The sequence below is a fragment of the Otolemur garnettii genome, unplaced genomic scaffold, assembly GCF_000181295.1.
Source record: "Otolemur garnettii isolate 467f Iridium unplaced genomic scaffold, OtoGar3 scaffold00009, whole genome shotgun sequence".
NCBI lineage: Eukaryota > Metazoa > Chordata > Mammalia > Primates > Galagidae > Otolemur > Otolemur garnettii.
In genome coordinates, this window is record NW_003852404.1 from 38,612,162 (window position 1) to 38,626,754 (window position 14,593).

The 14,593-nt window shown below is 41.2% G+C and overlaps 2 protein-coding genes and 1 pseudogene across 4 annotated transcripts in view; 1 reads left to right on the forward strand and 2 right to left on the reverse strand.

The window, feature by feature from the left end:
- Positions 1–2,885, reverse strand: part of TOMM70 (translocase of outer mitochondrial membrane 70) — a 38,175-nt gene extending 35,290 nt beyond the window's left edge. Inside the window, exon 1 of the mRNA XM_003783956.3 lies at positions 2,351–2,885. Coding sequence (XP_003784004.1) covers positions 2,351–2,677 — 327 coding nt within the window. The 5' untranslated portion in view covers positions 2,678–2,885. The remainder of the gene's footprint in view (positions 1–2,350) is intronic.
- Positions 2,886–3,096: 211 nt separating this feature from the next.
- LNP1 (leukemia NUP98 fusion partner 1) overlaps positions 3,097–14,593 on the forward strand; it is a 45,587-nt gene continuing 34,090 nt past the window's right edge. Inside the window, exon 1 of one of the 3 annotated variants that reach the window (XM_003783957.3) lies at positions 3,097–3,238. The gene's annotated coding sequence lies outside the window, so the exon portion shown is untranslated. Of the gene's footprint in view, positions 3,239–3,266; positions 3,523–7,287; positions 7,324–14,593 lie in introns of those variants that run through there. The other 2 variants (XM_023509664.1, XM_023509665.1) reach the window with 2 other exon arrangements.
- LOC100961278 lies at positions 10,719–12,677 on the reverse strand (annotated as a pseudogene).

A 14,593-nucleotide genomic window follows, 5' to 3' on the forward strand; every position in this document is an offset into this window, starting at 1 on the left:
TGAATATAGTCTACATTGCACGTGACAATGTCAAACTCCACAGACAAAAGCCTAGTAATTCTATTAGTTCATTTTACATCAAGGCAAACTTAAGCTAAAAAACAAAAATCACTGATTTTCCATTGTATTTGGTACCATCAAACCCTGAACAGACAATGTATGTCATTTCCTTTATTCCCTTAAAAGTTGTAGCTATTGCTCAGGTAAAGACAGAACAGTTAGGGCAACAGGATTCTGTCAGTTTTTCCATCAGTTGAAACACATGCTCCCCTATTTACAAAACCTACCGAGGTTGCCAATTCAAAGATGCTATCTCCAGTTATTTTTAGGTAGTTAGTAATAACTCTAAAGACTAGACTATTAAAAAAGACAAAAAAATGTCTTGCAATATTAACCGGCCACCAACAGTTAAGATACACATTTCCACTAAAAAATGGAAAAGACAGATTCTTTCTGTTACTTTACTAAAGAGTAAACTAGTCAAAGTTTACAGTTCTAAGCCGGAAAATTCCATTAGATGATCAATAGTATGTGGAGGTGTCTTGTCCAGTTTTATTTTGGGTCAAAAATAAGAAATCATTTTAAAATAGTTCAAATTACAAATGAATTCAATCTTAAAAGTCTACTTTTTAACAGTCAAGTGAATAAACACTGTGAAATGTAAAAATCATCAGTGTTAACCCAGACAATGCTGAAAAACCAAAAAAAAGGAATTAAGAAAATTAAAAATCTGAAAGAGACTTTGCTAAATTCTATCAAACACCAGTAATACAGAATCCCTGAGATGAGGTGGGGTGGTTGAAACTACAATAAAATGTGAAAATCTAGTTTCATGTGTAGAAACTATCTTTACTTTTAATGACTAGAGAACTGAGAACTTTGATAACTAATTCAAAGACTCTTGATAACCACTCTGACTAGCAGTACTTGGCATCACCAATTTTTCGTGCTAGAATAAAAGAGTTTTAATATTTTAATCCTCTTAATTCTACTGGATGACACTAAAGTCAAGGAGATAAAATGACTCCCAAAGTGAATCCTGGAGAGCCCAATATTATGCATACATATCCTAGTTCTCAGTCCACAGGTATTTCCACTATCCTGTAACACATATTTTCTATGTTGAGAAAATAGGTGAGGTTTCACTCTCCCATAAGAAAGTTCATATGGCTCCTTCATGGCTTAGCACAATGCCTTACACACTGGAGGCACTAAACTACAGTCATCATTCCTACATCAAAACTCCCTTTAAAGCTAATTTGATTACCTAGTCAAAATGTCTTCAACTTGAATACATAAAGTGCAAATGGCCTGCATTTGTATGTAAGTGTAGAGAAACCTGCATATGTACAAAACCACACGCAAGTCTGTATATGTGTATATACAACTATATCTGCAAGTCATACACATACACAGGATGGCCATAAAGTTCGTGTGCAATCGAACTTTATGGCCACCCTGTATAAATTTATATATAACTGGCAGTTATTTGGCCAGTTTCCTCTGAACTCTGATTTACTCTGGTACTACCATTATACAACTCCAGATCCAAATAAAATCTTCCAGCCCACCCAATCCCAGTATCGTTAAATGCAGCCAGGCCAATTCTCTGCACAGCTGTCAAATACCAAAAGGATTTAATGGTTCAACAAAACCATACAAAGCAGTCCACCAGATACTCCAATGCTTGGCCTGACATCAGAGAATCTATCACACACGCTAGGTTTGGTCACGCACATTCCCAAGTGTGCGCAAACAGAAAAATGAATTTAAGATATTTTCAGCCAAAAAGTTTAAGAACTCACACTCACAGATTTAAAAAAAAAAAAAAGCCACTAAATATCATTTTGCTCTTTAGATTTTTTTTTTGTGTGTGTGCTTTTGTCAACCAACCGTCAGTGCAGTTGCCCATTTCACCCAACTCCGGGGGGGGGGGGTGGCGCTGTATTAAAGATGCTTACCGATTACGTTGTAGGCCTTGGAAATCACAAAAGCAATTCACATCACCACGTACCAATCGTTATGGAATTTGGCCTTCCTACACTTGTTAATAAAATAAAGTCAAGATATGTGCACATGCTCGACATGCTTCCAACACTGGGAATAAATGCTGTGTCACTGAGAAAAAATACAAAATCTTTCCGAACCCAAAAGGAAACTGTCAAAGAATGCCGCTAACCTGTCCTTTCGGGCTACTATACTCCCTACAAAGGCAGCCAGAAAACAAGTCTCCCTAAACTCCTGCGCTTAGCAGCTTCAGTCTGGTAGGAAGCCCCCTCCCGGGCATAGCCCATCAAGGAAAAGCTGCACCAGCCAGTTTCCACCTCTGTGGCCCAGGGCTGCTTCTCACCATTTCCAGGTGGGCACCGGGACCTTCGGGGTGTCCACTGCCGGGGGCCGGACTGGCCCTACCCTCCGGGGTCTTCCGCTCGCTGTGGCGCTTCAAGCTGCTGGCGTCACCCCGGCCTCCGGTCTCCCGGCGCCGCCGCTGTCGGCTCCACAGGTACATGGCACCCGCTCCCAGCAGCAGGGGAGCCCCGACAGCCAGTGCCAGCTGCCATCGCGGCAGGCCCCCTGTTCCCGGGCCCGCAGACCCGCCGCCGCCGCCCACCCCACTGCCGGAGCTGGGTGCAGCTGCTGCGACCACTGCCGCCTCCACAGGCTTAGAGGCGGCCATAACGAGTGTCCTCCGCCACTGCCTCCCTGCCAGTCGCGGGCGCCAGTCAACCAGGCAGCGTGTAAAAGGAGACCAGAGGCAGGGAAGGCAGGCAATGAACGAAAGAGCACGCTAGGTAGTAAGAGCGGACGACAGAGAAGGGCCAGAGGTCACCGGAAGCCCAAGGCATGCCGGGGCAGACCCAGCCGTCATTCTCCTCCCCTCTCAACCGTAGGAGAGGAGGAGGAGGAGGAGGAGGAGGAGGAAGAGGAGGAAGGAAGGAAGGAATCACTTCCGGGTTAAAGAAAAGTGTGGGCGTGGGATTGAAGGGTTAGAAATCTCTTTCCCTTTCCTTTCGCCCTGCTGCTGCTTGGGAGAATCATTCCAGGGGTCTTGGGTCTCCTGTGGTGCCCAGTGTTGTTCCCTCCACCTTCAGGAAAGAAGGGCAGATGGCCTTCTTGCCTAATTAAGTGGAAGAGGGGGCGCGTAAATAGCCGGCTTGAGTGTGCAGCCCACCAGAACCAAGGAAAAGGCTCCGCAGTGGCTCTGCGAATAGGCGGGAGTGGCAGAAGAGTTGTGAAGGTGATTGGCTGGCAGGAATGGTGGGCGGGGCGTAGGCCGAGCTGCGCAGTTTATTGGTAGATTTTTGGATCTCGGTTTCCCGTTACCGCCACGTTGGCGCCTCTCAGACCTTGGCCGTTAGCTCGGTTTTCTGTCCGCGTGTCGGTGAAACCAACGGATTGGAAAGGGTTTTAAAGATGTGTGAGGAAAAGAGCTCAGAGCTGAAGATAGTCTGCTATATCATCGGACTTTTTGTCACTACCATAGCAAGATGTTAGTTTGGACTAATTTCAGGTTATGGGCAGGTAGGTGGCGAAAAGACTAGGTGGACATATTTCCGAGACTTAACGGCTTGAAACAGTCCCTGCGGCTCACGGTCTGCACCGATTACGAAAGCGGTGTCATCTGTGATAAGAGCTTCTTGAACTGAGTTGGTAGAAATCCACCACCTGCTTCGAGCGTTCCTTATGTATATGTGTCTTGAGCTCGTTTCTGCCTGACACCTCAGCCCACATGTTGCTCCTTGGAGGACCCGTGCCTTCCCCAGTGCTCTGGTCCGCCAACCCCCATGTTTTGCAGTACTGTCTCAGCACACATCTCTTATCCCTAAATCATTATTTCAGTGAACAGCTTTCATACTTGTACTAGCTTTGTCAAGTCTTTTTCCCAGGCTCTGCATCAGATCTCTCAAAATTACCCTTGCAAGGCATTGTTTGGAATTAACGATATTTTTAAGAAGAAAATTGAAAGATAACTTATAAAGCGACACCAAAATGGACTGATTAAAACAGAATGGCCTAACTTGAAATAATTTCAGGATAATTTCTTATCTCTTTGCTTCATTTAGTTTCTATTAGTAAATTACTTTCAGGCAGTAGAGTTTCTTAGCGACGGACTGGAAAAAAAGGACTAAAAATAACAGCAATGGAATTGAGTTGATTGTTACAGACTAAAAGGCTTCTCTCCAATCCTGATCCTCCAACTCCAAGGCAAGCAAGTTTTCTGCAGCTTAGCATAATCCCTGCCTTGCTTTTTCACAAGAGAAAGTAAAGATTTTTCTTTCCTGAAATTTCAGTGTTTCTGTGATATCAGGGAGTACTGTAGAATGCTAGTATTTATAAACTATTACTATGAACTAAAACATGAAGGGTTATTTTAAAAGCAACTTTTTTTTTTTTTGCAGGTTTTGGCCCGGGCTGGGTTTGAACCACCTCCAGCATATGGGGCTGGCACCCTACTCCTTTGAGCCACAGGTGCCACCCATTTTAAAAGCAATTTTTATTTATAGGCAATAGATTAAGGTTAAAATCCAAAGTTACAATGGGTTTACTGTGAAGTCACCCTCCAGTCCCTGTCCCCACCAGAGTAGTTTCCTCTCCAAAGAGAATGTTAGAGTTTCTTGAAACATTTTTAGAATTGACTAATATTGGCTGATTTTGTTTGGTTTTATTTTTAAGATTAACATTAGTAAATAAATTCATTCTTGTTTTAATGCATTGTTAAACATCTCATTTCCATTGCCTCGCTTAAGCCATCTGTTTTCTCCCATTTTTTCTACTATTTTCTAACTGATAGTACCATAAAGATAAATTGACTGGCTTTGAGATCTTACTGACTTGTTGGGTAGTTTCTAACCTATAAAATGCTGAGAACATACACCACTCAGATTACAGTATAGATTTATTTAGATAGCATGTAAAGTCGTTTTGATGTTTGTTACAAACTATTAATACTAGACATTTGATGCTTACTTGTTTTTCTAACTTTTGAAGGAAATAAGTAAAATAATTGTGTTTCCTTTCTAAAATACTAAAGTTTTTTTATGTGTAAACACAGACATTGGTAGATTAATGGAACTCAACAGAATAAGCTTTCTTCACCTCTTCTCTGGGCTGTATCTTAGGAGGCGGTTGAATGAGGTAGACAGTCTAGTGAACTGGGAATTGGAAAACTTGAGTTCTTATAAGGGATTTTAAATTAATACTACTGAGCAATGTGCATGACTGTGGGCAACTCTGCTTGCTTTCTTTTCTTTTTTTCCTTTTCTTTCTTTCTCTTTTTTTTTTTTTTTTTTTTTTGAGACAGACTCTCACTTTGTCGTCCTGAGTAGAGTGCCGTAGTGTCATAGCTCACAGCAATCTCAGAGTCTTGGGCTCAAGAGATTCTCTTGCCATAGCCTCCCAAGGAGCTGGGACTACAGGCACCTGTCACAACACCTGGCTATTTTTAGTAATGAAGTCTTACTCTGGCTCAAGCTGGTCTCAAACTCGTGAGCTCAGGCAGTCCACCCAGCTTGGCCTCCCAGAGTGCTAAGATTTTTTTTTTTTTTTTTTGTTGAGACAGAGCCTCAAGCTGCCCCCCTGGGTAGAGTGCCGTGGCATTACAGCTCACAGCAACCTCCAACTCCTGGGCTCAAGCGAGTCTCCTGCCTCCGCCTCCCAAGTAGCTGGGACCACAGGCGCCCGCCACAACGCCCGGCTATTTTTTGGTTGCAGCCGTCATTGTTGTTTGGCGGGCCCGGGCTGGGGATTCGAACCCGCCACCTTAGGTGTATATGGCTGGCGCCTTAGCCGGTTGAGCTACAGGCGCCGAGCCCAGAGTGCTAAGATTATAGGTGTGAGTCACCGTGGGCGGCCTCAACTCTGCTTTTTATACAATATAAAGGGTGGACTTAATGATTTCTAAGGCTCCGTATTGTTTTAAAATTATTTGATTCTGTACCCTCAATGGTCATTGCTACCCAAAAGGCTTTCAGATTGGTAGAGTTGGTAGACAGCTGGTTGATTTGTGTTCACATCTTTTAGTGAGTCCACAAATGAGCTTATATTGAGCATTTATATACACAACTCTATTCTCTTTCAGTTCTTTTGGGTTTTCATTCTGTTTTTCTTCACTGAAAAATTTCTAGAAAGAGTTGTCTATACCAGTTAACTCTACTTAATCATCATTCATCCAAAATCTGTTGTAATCTAGTTTGTAAATCTAGTTTGAAACTGCTTTATAAGTCATTAAATTCATGGGTTGTTTTTGGTTATCATATGCTTTACTTGATACGTTGTTTTCTTTGGCTTTCAGGAGACTAGATTTTTCGGGTTCTTCTGTTCTTTGACCTATCTCTATTGATCATTGATCAACACAACTTTCTATGATGTTGGAAATGTTTTATGTTGATGACGTTCAGTATGGCAACCACTAGCCATATGTGGCTATTGAGCACTTGGAATATAGCGTGTATGACTAAGTAACTACATTTTTAATTATTTAATTTGAATTGATTTAAATAGCTTCATGTGGCAAGCAGCTACCATACTGAACAGCACAGCTCCCTCAAGTATAAGAGTTTTTAAGATTTTATCTTCTTTGTCTATAATCTCTCCATTAGTAACCAAAATAAATCTCGTTGCTTCAGGTACTATTTCTCTGCAGATAATCACTTTCTACATTTCTCTTAGCATAACTTCTCTCTTTACCTCTAGCCCTACTAGTAGGAAATACTACTATGTACTGAGCAGCTTTGCATGGATGCCTAATTTTTGTTAAAGATATAACTCATCATCTTTCCTTCCCATTTTTTCTCTTTCTTTTGTCCTTTTTCCTCATGATACCACTGTTAATGTTAATGGTTACTCATACTTGAAACCTTAGATCTTTTCAGACCTTTCTGTTTTTCAACCCTACCTACTCAAGCACATGTGATTATGCTGATACATACACACATAAACACAAAATAAACTGTGAAATCTTTGAGATCAACCTCCTTGTAACATCTTTTTTGTATTTAGCTTCCTTTTCATGTCCTCTGCCACTTCCCTATTTCTAATATGTGAAAATACCTAAAAGTATGTACTACACATAACAGATACTTGATAAACTGTTTCTTCTTATCCTAGTTCAGATTGCTATAACAAAAATACCATACACTGGTGTGCTTATAAACTATAGAAATTTATTTTTCACAGTTCTGTGGGGTCCAAGTTTGAAATCAGGGTGTCAGCATGGTCAAGTTCTGTGAAGGCCCTCTTGTGGACTGAAGACTGCAAGTTTAGCATTATGTCCTCACATGCTGAAAAGGGAAAAGTAAGCTCTCTGGAATACCTTTGATAAAGGTATTTATCCCATTTTCAGGTCTCTATCCTCTGTACTTAATCACCTCCCAAGGGCCCTGCCTCCTAATACTGTAACACTGGGTATTGGGATTTCGACATATAAATTTGGAGAAAGGGGGCACCCAAACATTTAGTCCATAACACTTCCCATCTTTTTTTCTTTTATATATTTCCTAAACCCTGTATGTGTTTTCTCAGATAGTTTCCCTGCCTCTAGTGCCTCTCTTTTATGTGTCACCCTGCCCCTTGATATCAAATTACTCTTCTTGTGCTTAACTGCAATTTCTTTCATAAGCTCAAAGACTTTTTAGACCCTCTGCATTTTCACTATAAGGTTTAATGTCTACTCCCACCCATACCTCCCCTCACATACTGCCTATATCTCCTTGATTTACATTAATAGCTTGTGACAGTGTTTAAAATTATATATATGGCCACCTCAATAGGATGTAGCCCATGAGGACAGAAACTTTTTTCATTTTGTACTCTGAGAACCCAGCGGATAGTTGATATAATGGTTCATTTTATGTGTCGGTTTGTCTGGGGCGTAGGGTCCCAGTTATTTGGTCCAATGTTATTCTGGGTGTATCTATGAGAATGTTTTTGATTCCTTGCTTTTTATTTTTAGTGTGTCTTATGATAGGGTCTATAGCTATTGATAGCATCTTTGATATCTCTCTGTCTCTCTCACACACACCCATAAACTACATTTTAACTCTACTTTCCCTCCACACTTCTTATTTTTGAGATCACAATTTACATTTTTTTGTACATGGGTCACTACAAAAGTTTTGGGACAGACTGTGTTAGGGTCCATTATTTTACTCCCATGGTTGACAGCATCATTTCTGGTATACCTGTGCAAGTTTCAACTTGCTTGGCTTATTGGTGTTACTAGGAGGGCTTCATTTGTTTCCATCTGCATGGATTTTATGTCTTTTGATTTTTGTGTATCTCAAAACTTTCATAATGGCCCACATATCACATATCTCTGAAACTATTTTAGCTATTATTTTAATAGATTTGTCTCTTAACTTTCACTTTAGTAGATATGTTAAGTGATTTGCACACCACCATTACAATATTAGAGTATTGGGAATTAAACTGTGTACTTCTTTTACCAGTGAATTTTTTTTTTTTAACTTTCAAATGTTTTTGTGTTACTCACTAGCATTCTTTCCTTTCAGCTTGAAAAAACTCTCTTCAGTATTTCTTGTAAGACAGGTGTGGTGGTGATGAAATCCCTCAGCTTTTAGTTGTATGGGAAAATCTATCTCTCATTTCTGAAGGACAGATTTCCCAAGTATAGTATTCTTGGTTGGCAGGTTTTTTCCTTCAGCACATTGATTATATTATCCTATTTCCCCCTGGTCTGTAAGTTTTCTACTGAGAAATCTTATGTTAGGCATATTGGAACTCCCTTATATGTTAGTTGCTTCTTTTCTCTTGTTGGCTTTAGGATCCTCTCTTTGTCTTTGGTCTTTACAGACTTTTTATAATATGTCTCGGGGTGGGCTTATTTGCATTGATTTGACCTTCCTATACTTGGATATTTATAGCTTTCTCCAGGTTTGGAAAATTTTTTATTATTATTTCTTTAAATAAGCTTTCTACACCCTTATCTTTCTATACTTCCTCTTAAATGCCAATGACTTGTGTGTTTGCTCTTTTGATGCTGTCCTATAAAGCTTGTAATCTTTTTTATTACTTTTCATTCTTTGTAATTTTTTATCTTCTGATTTGTGTATTTTTGTATAACCTGTTTTTAAGGTCACAGATTATTTTTTCTGCTTGATCAATTCACTGTTGATGCTCTCTACTGCATTTTTTATTTTGTTCATTGTATTTTTCACTTCTAGGATTTGTTTGTTTTTGTTTTATTGTTTCATTTTTTCTGTTAAATTTCTCACCCAGTTATTTTCCTCATTTTGTTGAATTCTCTGTATTTTCTGAACTGCATTGAGCATCCTTAAAACAGCTATTTTGAAATTTTTATCAGGCATTTTATACATCTCTGTCTCTTCAGGGTCAGTCATTGGCACCTTATCTTGTCTATTTGATGATGTCCTGATTGTTCTTGATCCTTATGGTCATATGTCTATGTCTGTGCATTGAAGAGTTGGGTACTTATTCATAGTCTGGCATTGCCTGGGAACATCTTTCAACAGTAAGCCTGACCTAAGATTGTGGTCATGTCATTTAGTGTGATCCCTAAGCCTGTGGCTGCTGCAGAAGTCCTGAAGCTATAGCAGAAGTAAGGAATGCCTTAAGCACAGGACCACTGTGGCCAGCACAGTGCCAGGATGAAATCCACATGGTCACTGAGGTTAACACAGGACAAGGCTAGAATCCTGTGTCTACTGAGGCTGGTGCAGCACTAGTGTTTCCCTGAAGCCCAAAGCCACTGAGGCCTACTTGTTGTTCTGCATTATTTGGAGTCTAAAGCCATTTTAGTTGGCTGATGATGGTACAGCCTAGAACTCAAGTAGGTCTCACACAGACTATAGATTTCTGTCTGAATCTGTGATGGGTCTAGAGTCTCAGTCTGAAGTTAATGGCCTGGAGTCAGAGGCTGTGGGGTTCTTCCCAGTGCTGGGTTTTATTGTGGCAGACCTGGTATTAAAGTCCAAGGCAAAGTCTTATGCTTATGTTGCTCTTTTTATCCCAAACAGATGGTATCTCTGTGTTGCTGCCTGAGTTGGGTGTGTGTATGTGACATGGGTAATGTAAAAATGTCCTTCCTCCCCCCTTCAGTGTGTTTTATCTGATTATTATGGTATAACCTGGCATTGTAATCTCTCTCCTGGTCCCCTTAGCTCATATGAAGGTATTTTTGTGCACTAATAGTTGTTCACATTGATGTTTCTCCAAGGGGACAATCACTGGAGAGTACTACTCCACCATTTTGCACTGCCTTTCTCTGTGTGGGTGTTGGATTTTTGGTGTTTTCTTTCTTTGTTTTTTGAGACAGTCTCACTTTGTCATCCTTCATAGAGTGCTGTAGCATCATAACTCACAGCAACCTCAAACTCATGGGCATAAGTGATCCTGTTTGCCTCAACCTCACAAGTAGCTGGAACTATAGGTGCTCACCATAACACCTAGCTATTTTTACAGACAGGGTATTGCTCTTGCTCAGGCTGCCTCCTTTTCTAAGTACTCACTACTTTTTATTTCTATTTAATTAAAGTTACATTTGTCAACAACTCATGTTAAGCTATAAGCATGGCTTTTTCTTCACAGGCTTAGGCAGGCAAACACTTGTTCTTTTTAAAGGTTACTATGCTAAAAATCTATAGGATACATTTGAATAGTAGAGCTCTAGACTGTTCCTTTGGATGATCCCACTGTGATAAATGCTGTAGTGAAGGATTAGCAAATCAGGAAAAAATTCAAAGAAGGAAATAAAGATTCCCCAAATAATTCATTTGATCCAAGAACTATCTCACAGAAAATAACCAGGTTTATGTAGTTATGGTGGCTGGAGATAATACACACAAATTGTAGACCAGCAGATTCATATCCTCATCACTGCACTAGTCTGTCTTCTCTGGCACACCAAAGACTTATCTTATTCAAGGACTGATGATCTGATTGCTGATATATAACAAATAGTTACTTCTAGGTGTCAGCACCTGGAAATCTGGGAGAATCTCAACCACCTTCCTACAGAGTCTCTTGCCATTTTTCTTTTATTCTTTCCTCTTTCATGAGTTTTGGAAACTTCTTCCATGTCTGAAATGTGATCCAGTGAATCCTCCTGTCACTCTGCAATCTCATGTTTGCTCTGATAATCAATCTTCGCTTCCCTGACCATGTTAAACCAGGCCCTGAAAATCTTCTGAAGAAAATGCACACAAAAGCTTTCTTACTTGTTCCTTCGGATCAGTCAGGTGCTGTAGCCAGCTCTAAATGACTCTCCTAAACAATATTTGGGAATAAAATTGACCGGCCCAATTCATCTTCCTAGCCAGACCTTCCTAACCACACTGGAATAAGGCCAGTGAACATTTCCTCTGTAAGGCTCAAGAGGTGTTCTGCCACCTGCATGTTTTTCTTGCTTTGCATTCTCAATCTCTTCCAAGGCTCAGTCTAGACCTTTTTTTTCTTTGCAAGACTTAGCAAGACCAAGTGTTCTTTGGCTATTGCCTCCAGCTGCTGGTTCCTCTTAATTCTCTTCTGCTTCTCTAGTTCTTTGGTTTTCTTCAGTTTCTTCTTATTTTCTCTCAAGTTCTGACTCCTTTTCTTCAGCCTCCCTTTTCTGACAGTCCTCCTCTTGGGCTGTTCACCGGGGCAATTGGGCAATTTCTCTTCTTGTTTTTTCTTCCTTTCTGCCAAGATTCATCTACATTCAGCTCATTTAATTGCTCTCTCTTCCATAGCTTTTACTCTGGGATGGATTGCAATCAGCTGCTTTGGGTTCCTTCTGGGTCCAGAAAGAGAATTGCTGAAGTCACATCTACTGTCTTCAGTCCCAGGGGAAGTAACAGGTGAACTGAGAAGCATCTGGCAGACTCCCTTCACATCTTCTCCTGTGGGATTTGACAGCAGGTGTCTGTGTGTGTCTGTGACTGCTGCAGCACACTTTGCTGCCCACCAAACCTCTGCCAGCTGCTAATTTTCCTTCAGCTCCTGAACTTTTTGTTTTCTTCTGCTCCTGAAGTTTCTTCTTTTGCTTCTCAATCAGCTATTGCTGGAAGGCATGGCAGTTGTGGAAATGACTCATGCAAATCAGTTCTGCTTTCTGACATGTGGTTCTGAGCTTCTTGCTTTTATCAGGCTGTTGAGAAGGTTCAGGATCCAGCATCTGGTGCTGCATATTGTCAGGTGTGTACAGATGGACATCCTGAAAGAGACCCTGCAAGTTTCATTCTGTTATTGTCCCTAAGGGAGGACTGGACATACAACTATTGCTCCTTAAGGGAAGCTTTTCCTACAAAGGAGGCACAGCAGCTAGTGAAGCCAGTATGGCTGTTGCCTCCTCAGGTAGGCTGTGGCTGATGCCTGATGACCTGTTTGCACTGAGTTTCCGTAGTGATGCTGCCTTCAGCAGCTCATCCATTTTCTTCCTAGTTTCCTCCTTTGTTCGTGCTCTTTCTTTAGGGGCTCTATGCCATACCAATGCTGCCACTCTGTAAAGCAGTGTTAGAGAACTTGTTTCTGGTTATACTCACTGGCCAGTTGTTGTTTTCTAAGTCTGTCATAATTATTTGTTCTAATTTCTGCTACCTATGCTCAATTCTGAGTGGGGACCACATACTAGTCATCTTTGTGCTCCTACATCTATTACAGGCTTGGTCATATGGTGGATGATTGTTACCTTATTTATCTACCCAGTACCATACCTGAAACATGGTCACTGCCAAATAAGGTGTTGATAAAGCATTTCTTGAACAAAGTTCTGTGACAGTTCATTCCCATTACTGTTGACAGTATTAACAATCTGGTGCCAACACCACTGCTATCAGCTTAGAAACTAACCCAGTTACTACTGCTGCTGTAGCCACCACCCCCAGAAATGGTGTGTGTCCATCACGGCCACCGTCACAGCTGCTGGTTCCCAGTCCTAGCCTGCTATGATAACTGCTACCATTTCCACTACTGCAGCTGCTTCAGAGGGGTATGGTTGGCTTGTGCCAACCCCACCCTATTTCATGTGAATTTTCATGCTGTTATTTTTCCCCAATCCTGATGGCTTATGCATTATTCAACTTTCATCAAAGCATCAGTTGAGTGGGTGGTACTGCTTTGCTTCTCATGGGAAATGTCACTTCATGATTCAATCAAGAGGTTGCTCTTTTTGCTGTCAGGAGGAGCCTCTGCATTTATCTTCAGGGAACAATCTATAGTAACATATTTCCTCTCCCCAGCTGTGAGTGATAGCTCATATGAATACTTTATGCACTCATTTGCCACCTTTCTGCCCACTCACACAGATTTATAAGGATCTTTCCATCCTCATCCACTTAGTTCATTGCCACCCACAAGAATTTGTGTCATTTGCAAATGCAGAATTGTTGCTCTGCACTTTAACTTATAAAGATATTACATACAGACTATGCTCACTGGGTCCTGTGCAAGGACACTAGGGAAGTGGGCGCTGAGGTCTAGCACACACTTTGGTCATCTCAACCTGGTGTTGGGCTGCTTCTGCCTGGAGAAAGGTGCTTCATTTTATGATTTGCATGAAGACGCATATCTAAGAGGTGGGACTGCAGTAGAGCATCTGCCAGTAAAGGGTAGCATTTTCTAATTTGCTCATATTAGACAAGTGCTGATATTAGCTTTGGTCTAGTGTTGACCCTGAGAGCCTCTAGGCTATGCTTTACAGTCTTTACCTTCTTCTATTTTTCCTAACTGCTGAAAAATAGCCTCAACTACAACATTGTGGAGAAGACTCAGTTTTGTTAAATTTCAAAAAAAAATTAAAGCCACAAAAAATAGTTTCTGTACCTATATTCTGATTATCTATTGCTGCTTCACAAAGTACTGCAAGATGGGTAGCTGTCTTAATCTAAAGAAATACCTGAATCTGGGTAATTTATAAAGAAAAGAGGGGCTCGGCGCCTGTCGCTCCAGTAGCTAAGGCACCAGCCACATATACCTAAGGTGGTGGGTTCCAATCCAGCCTGGGCCCGCCAAACAACAATGATGGCTGCAACCAAAAAAACACAGCCGGGCATTGTGGCAGGCGCCTGCAGTCCCAGCTACTTGGGAGGCTGAGGCAGGAGACTGACTTGAGCCCAGGAGTTAGAGGTTGCTGTGACCCCCCTCTACCCAAGGGGACAGCTTGAGGCTCTGCCTCATAAAAAAGATAGAAAGAAGGAAAGAGGTTTATTTGGCTCATGATTCTGCATGAGAACCTGTATAGGAAGTGTGGCACCAGCATCTGCTCCTAGTGAGGGCCTCAGGAAACTCTCATTTATGTCAGAAGGTAAAGGGGGATCAGGTATGTCGCATAGCAAGCGAAGGAGCAAGAAAGAGGGGAGGGGTGCCAGGCATTTTTTTTGGACAACCAGTTCTCATTTAAAGTAATAAAGTGAGAACTCACTTATTACCATGGGATGGCACCAAGCCATTCATTAGGAATGCACCCCATGACCCAAGCACCTTCCACTTGGTCCTACCTTCAACCATGGAGATCAAAATTTCAACATAAGATTTGGAAGGAACAAACATCCAAACCATGTCAATGACTTAAAACAATTATTTTGCGACATCTCAAAAATTTTTTTTTTTTTGCTCACGAGTTTGGGCAGGGTTTGATAGA